At 42.3% G+C, this 13,302-nt stretch overlaps 2 protein-coding genes across 2 annotated transcripts; one reads left to right on the top strand and one right to left on the bottom strand.

Moving 5' to 3' along the window:
- Nucleotides 1-4,650: 4,650 nt before the first annotated feature.
- LOC146968093 (testisin) lies at nucleotides 4,651-8,663 on the top strand. The gene is made up of 4 exons (XM_085760957.1): nucleotides 4,651-4,837; nucleotides 5,993-6,261; nucleotides 7,757-7,899; nucleotides 8,163-8,663. The coding sequence occupies exons 1-4, from the start codon at nucleotides 4,755-4,757 to the stop codon at nucleotides 8,487-8,489; spliced, it is 822 nt and encodes a 273-aa protein (XP_085617083.1). The 5' UTR covers nucleotides 4,651-4,754; the 3' UTR covers nucleotides 8,490-8,663.
- A 576-nt stretch (nucleotides 8,664-9,239) lies between these two features.
- On the bottom strand, nucleotides 9,240-13,017 carry aldoab (aldolase a, fructose-bisphosphate, b). The gene is made up of 7 exons (XM_085760955.1): nucleotides 12,951-13,017; nucleotides 11,703-11,821; nucleotides 10,955-11,221; nucleotides 10,699-10,859; nucleotides 10,141-10,399; nucleotides 9,836-10,035; nucleotides 9,240-9,699 (listed from the first exon to the last, which is right to left on the bottom strand). The coding sequence occupies exons 2-7, from the start codon at nucleotides 11,812-11,814 to the stop codon at nucleotides 9,607-9,609; spliced, it is 1,092 nt and encodes a 363-aa protein (XP_085617081.1). The 5' UTR covers nucleotides 11,815-11,821; nucleotides 12,951-13,017; the 3' UTR covers nucleotides 9,240-9,606.
- Between the last annotated feature and the right edge of the window lie 285 nt (nucleotides 13,018-13,302).

Genomic DNA, 13,302 nt, shown 5'->3' with positions numbered 1-13,302 from the left:
CTACAACCTTTATCCAATGAGGAGAGAGAACGGCATAAAGGGGCGGTCCTCTCTGTGTGTGCAGCCAAGGGATGCGTGTGAATGTGGTGACGTAGGGACGAGGGCGGGGACTGCTAACTCCATCTGCTGACAGGAAGTTAGCCAAAACCACCGGATCGCTTACTTCTGCTTTAAATCCAGAGTCCCCCATTTGGGGGGCTTGAAGACATGCATAACAATAACAGAGCCCCCAGTGCACTGATTATGAAAGGATATGGTCATATTATATGTCAAATTAAACAGCAGAAGCTGGGCTACAACGTGTAAAAAACCATGTTTATATGACCCAAACACAGCCCAAACACTACTCAAACAAACAACTAGACATCAAACTTCATAAAGCACCTCTGTGTGGACCCAGTCGCCACATTTCTGGCTCGTATACAACTGTACATTATGCAAAACACATCAGCGACCTCTCATCTGAACGTAAACATTGGGGCGTTCCCCAACAACCGCGGCTAACACAGCAGCTAGCAGCAGCACGGCAGAGGGAGAAGACAACAACCAGCAAAGTCGAACAAAAACAGACACTGCGTGGCCAAAACATGGTCGTACATTTGCTCTTACCTTTGCTGTTTTGCCGTGAAAAGGTTGTGTTATGGGTAAATCCACAATATTTCCAGTTGAACTCTGCCTAGTGTGTACATCTGAATCAGCCGGGCCGAAATCCGACGGCTCTAGGACCCTGCACGGAGCCTGACGGAGCGCACACAACCCCACGTTGGCCTGCACGTGGATCTGCTGATCTGATTGGTTCATGGCTGTCACATGGCTGCCAGTGCACATCGACCTGGGTCTAGCGTCATTCCTCTCTCTCTATTGGTTAGAATGAGCCGTCGATCACTCGAATCGACCAATGCGCTGCAGAGATAGAGGCTGAAAGCCAAACCCCCCCAAATAAGCTGCAGAGTGCAGCAGGACGCAGAGACACTGAATCCACTAGGTTAGTTATTTACAATCGGTTCCAGTAGATTTATTTTCAGTTAGTTTATCCAAATTGTGTGAAAATAAAGATTAAACAATAGTTTATAGTAGCAGGTGGTTCCAAGCTGGGCCAAAAATGGACATTTTGGAAAGTTCGCCTGGATATTTGTAGTAAAATCTCAATAATTTTGTCCTGCTTCAATTAATCAGAATCAACCACTGCAGAGACAATGTTCACATGTTGTACAATGATTTTATAGAGAGTTTGAGCTTCATCAGCATTATTCTAAAGGGCACTCATCAAAAATATGATTTTTTTTTAGGCGAATATTAATTTTATTATTTTTTTTCTGTGTGTCATCTTCATTTACTCTTCACCAGTAACAAATATACTGAAATTTACACATCTCAGCAATTCCTCATTTTTTTTCCCTTTACTATGACACCAAAAGTATTCAAATAGACCTTGTGGTTGCAGAGATATACTCATTTTATTATGGATATGCAATTTTCGAGAAAAGGCCTAAAAAATAGGCTCGATTTTTAAACTCTAATTAAACATAAAAATAAACAAGAATCCATCGGCCTTCCAAATAAAATAAATCAACCTGCCTTTGTTATAACATTCTTAACTATAATTCTTATAACAGGACTTCATTACAAAAGAAACACTGAGGCTGTGGTGGATCGGCGGATGTACAAGTGAATTCTTACAAATAGTTACAGGTTAACTCCAGGACAACTACAGTGTAGTTGCACACTAAGGAGGGAATAACAGCGAATACTTTATAATACAGCAGTCGGTGGGCTCCCCTGAAAGCTCTCCTCAGTCTGAAGTAACAGTAACTGGACTTTTGAGTCATTTTAACCCTGTTAGCTTGCAGCTAGCCTCGCTCACCAGAACTTTCTCTGGAAAATAAAGGTCTGCTTGCAGCTAGCCTATACAGTATTTGGCTGTTTTGGTGTTTGGTGTTGTATTGGCATGTGTCATCATCACAGAGCTGTGCCACAGGTTATTGTCTCCCCGGGGGGAACTAGTTGTAGCGCACATGTACCATTTTAGTAATGGCCTTATGAAATATTTATCTTGGAAATAAATTAATAAATGTTTCCACGCACCCTCTGTAATGTGCTTGCATACCTGGTTGGGAATCACTGTTGTAAACAATTGAAACAACAAACTATTTGGGGGGCCAAAAAATGAAGTTTTATCTCAGCAATGCAGAGAAAACTGACTACTGTGAAAACCCAACCACATGCATCAGTCAGGCAGTTCACACACGTCTTTAACCTTTGTGTGGTGTATGTGCAAAAGCCAAAGACAGAAACCAATAAAGTCAACACAGAGACATCACCCTGCACAAACCTTCCTAATCTCCCAGAATCACCGTGGCCTTATGTAAGCAATTACTGTATACAAAGCTGAGTCCTTGAAAGGAATAGTTTCATATATCGGAAATGTGCCTATACTGTCAATACTGCTCTAATATGTCAGTAGATATGATACTGTTAGCAGTTGGTTCGCTTAAAAATGTAATTAAGAATCTTTTAGTTATTAATTCAATAAAACAAGACTGGCTGTGCATCATGTCAACAAGATCAAAAGATGTTGATGGTCAAATTCCACACAGCCTAGCTGACTTGTATGACATCATGCTGCAACTAACCATTTTCAGTTTCACAGTTATGTAAAGTATAACCGCAATCATAACCAAATGCAAAAATGTTTTTTCTAATCAAACATTCAATTTGAAGCCGTAAACAAAAAGAGTAATAGAAGACATGCTGTACATTGGTGTCTATTTTTTGGAAACAAAGTACAGACTATGAACGACAACAGAAATACTGTCTATAGGTACTGACCCATCCTCATCATAGATACCTACCTCTCAGCCTACTGTAACAGGTTTGAGTAGGTGTGGTTGTGATTATAAATAGTCGACTGTGGATATCTGGAGAGAGACAGAGAGCAACTGATGCAGGACAGACGTCTGTGTTTACTTGAAACAAAACTCAAAGTATGACAGCCAGGACTCTAGTGATCCTCTGTGCATGGACCGTCCTCACGGGGCGAGGTGAGTTGTCCATTCATTACATCTTCACAACCAACATTTCAAACCATCAAATTATCTTTTCTAAGATTCTTGTGTTTAACTTTGTACCTTTTGTGGCTTTACTTTTTTTTTTTTTCGTACTATAATACAGTTTTACAGAACTTACAGAATTAATGGATTCTACCGCTCTTTACATTGAAACATTTATAATTGTGCTTATTATGTTAATTCTTGTAAACCACAAAGAGGGCTGTTGTCAAGTGGTTACCGAGTAACAACATCAGAGCTCTGTTTTTAAAGAGGCTGGCTTGGTGTAATGCCTTGACTCTTACATAATTCAAAGCACACAAGAGTATGAAGATGTTATTGTCTTCGGTGCAGCGGTCAAGAATGTGTCATTTTTAATATGCATCGGTTCCTACAGGTAAGACATGGCTGTTTGAAAGCTAAAAATCCAACAGCAACATCCTGTGTGTGTGTGTGTGTGTGTGTGTGCGTGTGTGTGTGTGTGTGTGTGTGTGTGTGTGTGTGTGTGTGTCTATATGATAAAGCCATACAAATGTTAAACTGGCATTTTAGGGACCTCTCTGTCAGTTCTCTTAAAAAATAAGACGTATGTATTGATTCACGTCTTTGATTTATTCTTCTTCTGAGACTCCTATTTTGGAGGCAAATAAATACACTGTTTTATCTATTACATTTGAAAAACAATTATAAAATTAGTAAAATGATGCTCATTAGGTCATAACGTTTGAACAGCTGCTTCATTTCCTCATCACTCTGTAGAAAATACTGACAATGACTTGACACAATTATTTAGCTGAGTAATGAAAGGACTCATGGCCATATATAGCCAATGGAACAAGCCTGACAGCATTTGTTGGTTGGCACGTCAGTACCTAAAGCCTCACCGCCCACACTTGTCAAGCAACTTTCAGCTTGGGCGCTATAAGGGCAAACATCATTGTTTGAAACACGTGACAATTTGAAACATTCAGTTTCGGTTTAAATGTAAGTTCTTAATCTCTGCTCTCGACCCTCGTGGGACATATACCTCCACCTTACACAGTCAACTTGTCAAATAGAATAGAATAGAATACCTTCATTGTAATCGCACAAGATACGACTGAACTTGTTGAGCTTCCTTAAATGCAGGAAGTGTGTATAATTTCATAGGGGCGTACTTACAACTTGCTCTTACTAAGTGTCAACATTTGATTACCATGGTGGAGATGCCAAATGCTAAATTTATTTTGTTCATCAAACTAAAACAAAGTGGTGAAGTGCATTCACAGAACTGAAAGTAGGCTACAGCTCACCCAACACCTCAGACAGAGTTTAAGGAAGCAGCTGTTGCTTCTACTGCCCCCCTGTGGCTGTGGTTAAACATTACTACTACACTTTCAATACTCAATACATGACGAACAACATTTGCCTATAACTTAACACACACACTTTGAGGAACCAACAGACCGATTGACCTTTCCATCTTTCTCTTCCACAGCATCACAGGCTCAGGGTGAGTTCCATTTCATATATTACACACAGCTATGTAAATGCTCAGGTAACACCAATGAACTACAGAGAAGAGACATTTTAGCTTGAATCAGCCTGACTCATCTGTATACTGACACAGTTGTGTGTTCTCCGTCAGACTGTGGCACGGCACCTCTGAACACAAAGATAGTGGGTGGTGACAACGCCACAGCCGGGTCATGGCCCTGGCAGGTCAGCATGCATTCTTCTGGGGGTCACAGATGTGGAGGGACCGTCATCAATAATGAGTGGGTACTCACAGCAGCGCACTGTGTCGAAGGGTAAGACAAACTACTACACATTCACATAACCTTCACAATAAAAGCCTTGTTCCATCTCTCCCCCGTTCTTGTTTCAGGCCCTGCAACAAAACTAACCTTTCTGAACCATTATAGACGACAGTCCACCACAGCAGTGCTGATGGTCGTACTGAGCTATCAATAAGCTTAACCCAAGGTTTAAAAATATCAAATAATACGAGCTGTCAGAGCTCAGGGGGAGGTTTTGAAAACGAAACAAATGTCTAGTTTTGTCGCAGGGTCTTGTACACTCCATCCGTCTAATAATACACCAGTTGCTACTGTAGTAAACCAGGTCACTGTGAACAAAATGTGCATCAAAAAGGTCAAACATGTGGTGCATGACATCCACATGAGGAGACAGGCTTATCATTTCTGCCAATCACATCACTCGGCTGCGGAAGCATATGTTCTCTACGTTGTACAGAAATACAAAAGAAATACAATGAAAAAGACAGAAATGAAAATCAGACAAACTTCACTTCCTCTCACAAAAGGCCGGGTATATGCCGGGCATTCTTTTAAACCACAATTCCTAAAAAAGGATTGTGCAGTGAGAGGGAAACAGTGGAGGAACCAACTGATTCTGGCGGCCGGTAAATTCAAATAAGGAACATCTTCTTTTTTTACACTCCTGCTTTTACCTAATTAAGGAACTGAAATTTACTGATAACCCACCCACATGATTCTGCTATAACTTCAAGTGTGTGTGAACAAGAGTTTCCCCGATAAAAGAGCATCTTTTTTTTTCTAGCCTTCAGCAACCTAACCACACTTCATTCCAATCTCATCACAAAAACCTTATCACACTTGACATGATGCAGCACTTCTGCATTTTAATAGTGACTTGTCACAGCTGTTGTTCAAAAATGTCTTACTAACCTGTGAATTCTGTCTCTTATTCTCACACCCCCAGCCCACTATATGTAGATTAGACCGTAAGCATGCTGTTTCACCACCGAATATGCAATTTGTCTCACAAGAGTGTTTTCACTGATGGATCTAATAAATGAACCACTGCATAATTAATGTTGAATGATTGAGTATATAAAAAAGATGAGGTCAGATAGGCTATTCTGCAGTATGAGACTGTTTTCTGCCTACACAGACTGACACTGACTCTTGTTTTAAATGCAGAAGCTCAGCTAATGAATGGACTCTCTACCTTGGAAGAGAGACTCAAAGTGGTTCTAATGTTAATGAGGTGAGCCGCACTGTGTCTGAAATCAACATCCATCCTGACTACAACGACACATTATATAACAACGACATAGCCCTAATGAAGCTCAGCACCCCTGTCAGTTTCACCAACTTCATCAGACCCATCTGTCTGGCGAGTAACTCCAGCCAGTTCTACAACGCCACCCTCTGCTGGGCCACTGGCTGGGGCAGACTGGGAAAAGATGGTGAGTATCCTTTATTCCATCACCTCATATGGGAGGCAGCTGAAACATACAGACCACATTTTTGTGACACTTGAAACTTGATTTTTGTTCCAGTCTTAGTTTGACCTATCCTTTCATTGATGATTTCTTAAAGGGATAGTTCAACATTTTGGCAAATTGGCCCATTGCCATAATCGCTATAGTCATAGCAGTAGGTTCATTACCTTTAATTGTTGGTGTAGGCTATTTTGGTGGCTATTGGCTATTTGGCTGCTCCACGGTGGAGTGGAGCAGCAGGCTGCTCAGAGCTATGAATTTCTTGGTTTCCCTCATCAAACTCATCAAATACAAAATCCAAAAACTCCAAAACGCTTTCGTGGACAAGTTGTGAGCTGCACAATCACCACGCTATGAGACAATAACGGAATGTTATGAAACGGAGCCGTTCTCAAGGTAAATACAGGGTAAATACAGAGACTGCTTGCTGAAAAACTGTCCCTGAACGCAACGCGCATCAGCGGTTTTGCATGAATTTACCTCTAAAACAACTCTGTCTGGTAACGTTCTGTTATTATCTCATAGCGTGGTGAATGTGCAGCTCACAACTTGTCCACGACATCGTTTTGGAGTTGTTGGATTGTGTATTTGATGAGTTTGATGAGGGAAACCAAGAAATCCCATTAGCCTCCGTAGCGTAGCTCTGAGCAGCCTGCTGCTCCACTCCATCGTTCTAAAAACAGCTTGCACCAACAATTAAAGGTAACGAACCTACTGCTATGACTATAGCGATTATGGCAATGGGCCAATTTGCCAAAATGTTGAACTATCCCTTTAAGTTCTTCTTTGCAATTTTTCTCCAAATGCTCTAAATCTAATAATAATAAAATAATCTAATACCTTCATGACTTCCTGTGGGTTTTCGGTGTAGAGTAAAAAGGCCTATATAGGATCAAGATTGACACAGAAACTGCTTTCATGACAGATGTTATTGCTGCACTCTGACAGTCATCCTCTCCTCTCTCCTCATTGTCTGTCTCACCCCTCCGCTGTTCACAGTCTCTTTTTCTCGGCCCCTATGATAAACAAACATGGGACTTTTTGTCTGATAGATTATCAGCACCACCAAAATGTTACCCCACTTATTAATATCAACAGTGAAATGTTTTAAGTCATAAGCGATGAAATCCTTCCCGACCTGCTCATTCTGCTTTAGTGTAGGCCTACAGGGCATTGAGAAGCAGATGAGTGGCAGAAAAGTGACAGTAAAACCACACTTACATGAAATATGCCACATGTTCAGCTAAGAGCTTCAGTTTGTGTGAAACTAGGTCACAGTTTGGTTGCTTCTGTCTCCTATCGCTATCATCACTTCCTCAGTGTCTTTCTTGTCTTTTACGCTGACTGTGGGAAAGGGAATTGATAAGCTAATAGTCAAACCAATTTGTGATTCTCATCACCACTTTGTGGGATACTGACAATGAAAGATTATGTACTGATTTCATCATCTCTCCTGCAGAGCCCTTGCCAGACAGACTTCAGGAGGTTCAGATACCTGTTATTGGAAACAACGAGTGCAGCTGCAATTATCTTCAAGTAGAAGAGGCAAACATCACGGGTGTCATGATTTGTAGTGGGCAGGCGAACAGAGGAGCATGTCAGGTGAAAATGACAGGACACTGTTGTTACTTTATTTGATGTAACCTATGCAAATTATCACTGATCTGCTGTCAACACACATACACATACTCACCACTTCATTTAAAGGAGAACCAAAAGCTTTCACTTACTGTAATCTGAACAAGAAGAACTTCCATATTTTTATAATGTGTCATATCATGTGGTATGATAACCTAAACAAGACTTATTCTACACATACATGATGCTAGGAGTGTCACTTGACCGGTATGTTTTGCCTCATTCAGGGCGACTCTGGTGGACCTTTGCAATGCAAACAAGGCTCAGTGTGGATTCAGGCGGGCATTACCAGTTTTGGAGTACCTTGTGCCCGGGCTGGTTTCCCTGAGGTCTACGCACGAGTGTCTGAGTTTCAGTCTTGGATCACAGATCGGGTGGCGGGGTCCAGTGCGGGCTTCGTGGCATTCAACAACACAGGCACCGACCCTGACAGCAGCTTCCAGTGCCGTGTAACTACGACAGCAGACCCAACGACCTCCACGGCATCAATCCCTGTGTCTGGATTTACATTTGTTGGCCTCTTTGTGCTCCTGCAGCACATTTTTGCTCTATAGAAAAGTTTTGCAAAACATTTAAAGTTTTTTGTTTGTTTGTATTTTTTATTTAATTTTGTCCTACAGAATATACAACTTATAATGCCATTGGTGTTATGACTTGCACTGTCTGCACTTATATCAAATAATGAAGGTGTGTTTTTGTCACAGCCACAATGGGTTATTCCTAAATTCGCCGTCATCCACTGCACAATTGCAGGCTTTTTACACCAGATATGCTGAATAACAGATAGGGCCTATTGTGTTTAAATCATCTATGTGAAGATAATCGATGTTTGCCGTGTTAAATCAATATTAAACCCACTCCTCCTCTGTCTTTGCAGTGTAGAGTTTGGGTGATTTTTATGTATTATATTTAATGGATAAATCTAACTTGTTCAGTTTTGGAGGCGCAAATTAATTCATAGCAAGCATAGTGTCTAACCTAGCTCCATTAGTTCAGCTAGTTAGCTCCTTCGACTCGGGCTAGTGTCTCCACTGGCTACACTTTACCTGCAGTGTTACCTGGCCAGGTATTTAACTTGTACAGCTGCAGATTTCACAGAAAATAAATCATGTTTTTCCTGTTTTGTGTGTGCATGTGTGTCATCAGGGTAAAGTAGCTTCACCTTCCCTACAATAAAAATATTTACTCAAATTATATTAGGATACAATTTCTTAAATAAGGAGTAAGGCATGTCTATTTTACCCAGGAAGGAAGTAAAAGGAGGTAAAGCAGAAGCTCATAAAAGAAGGAAGTAGGGCAAAATGTTGGGGTAAATGCTTTATTCCATGGCAACAGATGTTATACTGGACTTGGTGGAATCAGACCAAGGAATGAATAGCATAAGTTGTGTAAAAACAGTATGGTAATCTTCACCTGAAAAAAAAGGTGTTTAAAAATAAAACGTAAGGGAATGGAGGCAATGGAACTTTTTTTCCCAGAATCTCCTGGCTATGGCAACAACTCAAACAAAAGTTTTTCTTTCCAACTTTTGCTTTCAGCTAAGATGTAAAAGTGTTATTGTCAATAGTGGAGAGACCGTTTAAAAGGCAAAGTCTAAGAGGATGTGGCTTTTTCATGGTGTTATAATAATGGTGGGAAGATCGTGGAAAGGCAACTAGTGAGTGTCCATGTTTAATAAGCATGGTTGGCCACAAACAGTGACTCTCCACCAGCAGCGCTGGCTCCACTGGCTGCATACTTTCCCTGGCAAGCCTGGCTGTTAGCCTGTAAGACACAACAATAAAGAAATGATTAAATGCACTGTAACATGCAAAAGCTCTCTTCACAAAAGCCTACTGAAGTAACTGCAGAACTTATTTAACATTTATGACTTTTTTCATATTGTATTAACAGTACATACCAGAGCTCTCTTCACAAACTCCTCCTGGCATGCCTTTCCATTCTCCTTCTTGCCAGCCCAGGCCTTGAGGGCAGAGGCCTGCAGGGCACGACCGTAAGAGAAGGTCAGGGCCCAGGGCCTGTGCAGAGGGCACTGGTTCATGGCGTTCAGGTTGACGGAGGCTTCCTCCTCACTCTGGCCACCAGACAGGAAGGTAATGCCTGTATGGGGAAATGATGAGAGTTGAGCAACAGAGTTCCCAAAGACATTTGAGTGAATGGTTAGATGTGCATGCAACAGGAGAATATTTTGCACATCTAGCTTACCGGGGACTGCGGGGGGCACGGTGCGGCGCAGGGCGGTCACAGTTGCCATGGCAATCTCCTGGTTGCTGTACTTGTGTGAGCAGGAGTGTCCAGCGGTAACCATGTTGGGCTTCAGCAGAGTGCCCTCCAGGTAGACGTGGTGGTCGGACAGAGCCTTGTAGACAGCAGCCAGGACCTTCTCAGTCACGTACTGGCAGCGCTTCAGGTCATGGTCACCATCGGGGAGAATCTCAGGCTCAACGATGGGCACAATGCCGTGCTGAAGGAGGTGGGGACAAAAGTCAGAATGACTTTGTTAGACAGGGATCCTAGGACCAAGTCACTTTTCTCAGCTGAGGGATGTAGGTGCCACAATGAGATAAAGTGGCATCAATCCCGCTTTTATCATGATGTAAATCTGGTAAATCCTACATGTAGAGATATTTCTGTTTTGAATAGAAGCTGAAACTACTAAAGAAACTAAGGGGCATCTTTTTCCGCCAATTTCTGCTAGTACTCCTCTCTTTGATATTAAGTTTGTGAAATTATGATGGATACCAGCTATCTCTTGCGTCTTACCATCTGGCAGATGCTGGCATAACGGGCCAGGACGTTGGCGTTCTCAATGATGGCCAGTCTTGAAGGAGTGGTGGGGGTGATCTTCAGCACACAGCGCCACTTGGCGAAGTCAGCGCCGTCCTTCTTGTACTGGGCGCAACGCTCATACAGACCATCGAGACCTGTGACAAGAAGGAGAAGAAGACACCCGATAAGTTTGACCAAGATGCTGCAAGATATTAAAGTTCTGTGTCGTCTAAATCTGTTCTCCGCTCACCCTGGGTGGTTGTCTCGCCGTTGGTTCCGGCCAGGGGGACAACACCTTTGTCGACCTTGATGCCAACCACCATGTGTCTCTCCTTCAGGTGAGCGGGGAAGGTCTTGCCGCTGTCGGCCTTCTGGTACATGGTCTCGTGGAAGAGAATTACGCCACCAATGCATGGGGCGACGCGGTCATCAGCGGTGAAGAGGAGCTGGCGGTACAGCCTCCTGTTCTCCTCAGTGTTCTCAGCATTGATGCTCTGGAAGCGCTTGGCCACGCTGCCTGCAGGTTGCACACACAGATGAAGACTGGGTTGAGAAGTGCTCTGAGGTGTTTGCATTTACTTTTTGAAGATGTACTGCAGTTCAGTTTTTGAATAACTTCCTCATCACATGTAGGCCTAGTCATGGGAGCTCTACTGTGTGATTAATAGACAATATAGAGGCTGCTTGTCAAGAAAAATAACATAATGAAGAGTTCATTTGCAAAAGCAGATAAATGCCATTTTGAAAAAGATGAGCTGATGCTTTTGATTTATTCTTTGCATAGTGTTGTTTTCAATAAAGCTTTATTTCATCTACTTGGTCAAAGCTACTCAACTTTGGTTTGACTGATATCACTTGGTGTAAATAATAATTAAAAATTGTTTTGAAATTTTTTTGAAAACGGAGTTATCTGCTTTTGCAAATGAACTCTTCATATACTAAATGACTGTTTTTTTTTAAGTTGTCAAAAGTGAATTCATTTTCACAAAATCCCTTACCGGTGGACTCATCGGCGGCGAGGATTCCCTTGCCGGGAGCGACAATCTTGTGAGCAATATCACTGAGCTCCTTCTTCTGCTCAGGAGTGAGGAAGGGGTATGCGTGAGGCATGCTGACTCTAGATAAGAGGAGAGGGGTGACATGATGAGAAAGACTTTCCAGTGCTACAAAGGAAGATACACAGAGGGCAAGGGTTCAACATGGGTTCGAACTGCACTCAAATGGTTGTGGTTCTTGAAAAGCCTTGAGAAACAGCTTGATGAGCGCTACAGGAGGTTCAGTGGGACGGAAGTGGTGAAATAGTCTCGCTCGTATGGTTTTGTCATTTTCCGTCTGCTGTATGTCGCTGAACACGTCAAATGAGAGTCTACCCCAACCATGTTCCTGCAGTTGTTGCATTGGTAACTGCTCAAGTAACATTATACTCTATGTGCTGTGGCTGTTCACTATTCCCCAGGCACAATATGCAGCAGCACAAGGGATCCAGTGTCAAAGAGCGCTCCACCCTCCTCCATATATCTGACCACCCTTAAAAAATCACGACAAGCATGTGGATGACCTATTCCATTTCCTAGCCTCTTATCCCTGACCTTTCTGTTCCCCTTCCCTCCTCATTCCTCCTCTGACCCACACCTTCTCACCACACGCCCACCCTCTCTTTCCCCCTGTCTGTGCCTCCACTATCAATAGGTTGGACTAAATATACACAGTGTGTTGCTGCAAAGCAGTTAGAGCGCTATGGCTCAGGATAAAGACATTACAATAAAAAGCATTGTGTAACTACACTCCCCTCACTAGTCAGAAGTCCTGTAGGCAACAGGAAGATTAGTAATTGCACAAATATAGACATGTTTAAAAATAAAGGCTCAGTCAACCTGGTGAGTAATGAATTGCATCAATGCAGTGGAAACTTTGGATGCATCACAAATATGAGTACATAGCTTTAGTGTAGTATAGCAGTCAAAATAGTAAGGGATAAATGTAAAAGTGTGGACTGCAGTCAGTGCAAGTGAAGCAAATTATTAGTTAAAGTGTTGCTGATATTTTCTGTTTGGTAAGTGAGTTACAAATAGTTGACCAAGCTTAAATGTGTCACTGTGACACTAAACACAAATCTGTTTGTAGAGACAAATTATCATTAGCAGTTGTGAAAGTGCCTCTTGCCTCGGAAGAACAAAATGTTCAAGATGTAGCACAGAAAGCCAATAAAAGCGAAGCGTGTGTGTTGTAGTTTTCTGTCCTTTTACCTTTGAGTTTGGGAGGAGAGCTGAGAGAAGAGAGAGGGAGGGAGAAGATCCGGCCTTCGTCTGCGACAACCCTCTGGCCCTCTGGCCCTTGTATTTATCCTCCCATTGTGACCCCTCACATTTCAGCTGCCCAGCTATAAAAAGATCAGGACGCAACCAGAGACGGCCCGTGACATTCAGAGAGACTGGGGCTGGAGTAACTTGGTAGTGAGCAGCCAGTGAAAGGGCAAAGAGTATATCAGTGAATGGCAGAGAAAGCAACAGAGAGGGGGATAATTGCAGTAGTATGGAGGAAATACAAGTTGAAATGTTATGGTATAAATAGGAGGGCAGAAAGAAGTAGGATATTACC

The sequence above is a fragment of the Trachurus japonicus genome, chromosome 19 (genome assembly GCF_045865225.1).
Source record: "Trachurus japonicus isolate A0001 chromosome 19, Traja_1.0".
NCBI classification, from domain to species: domain Eukaryota; kingdom Metazoa; phylum Chordata; class Actinopteri; order Carangiformes; family Carangidae; genus Trachurus; species Trachurus japonicus.
This window is presented reverse-complemented; position numbering and strand designations above follow the sequence as displayed.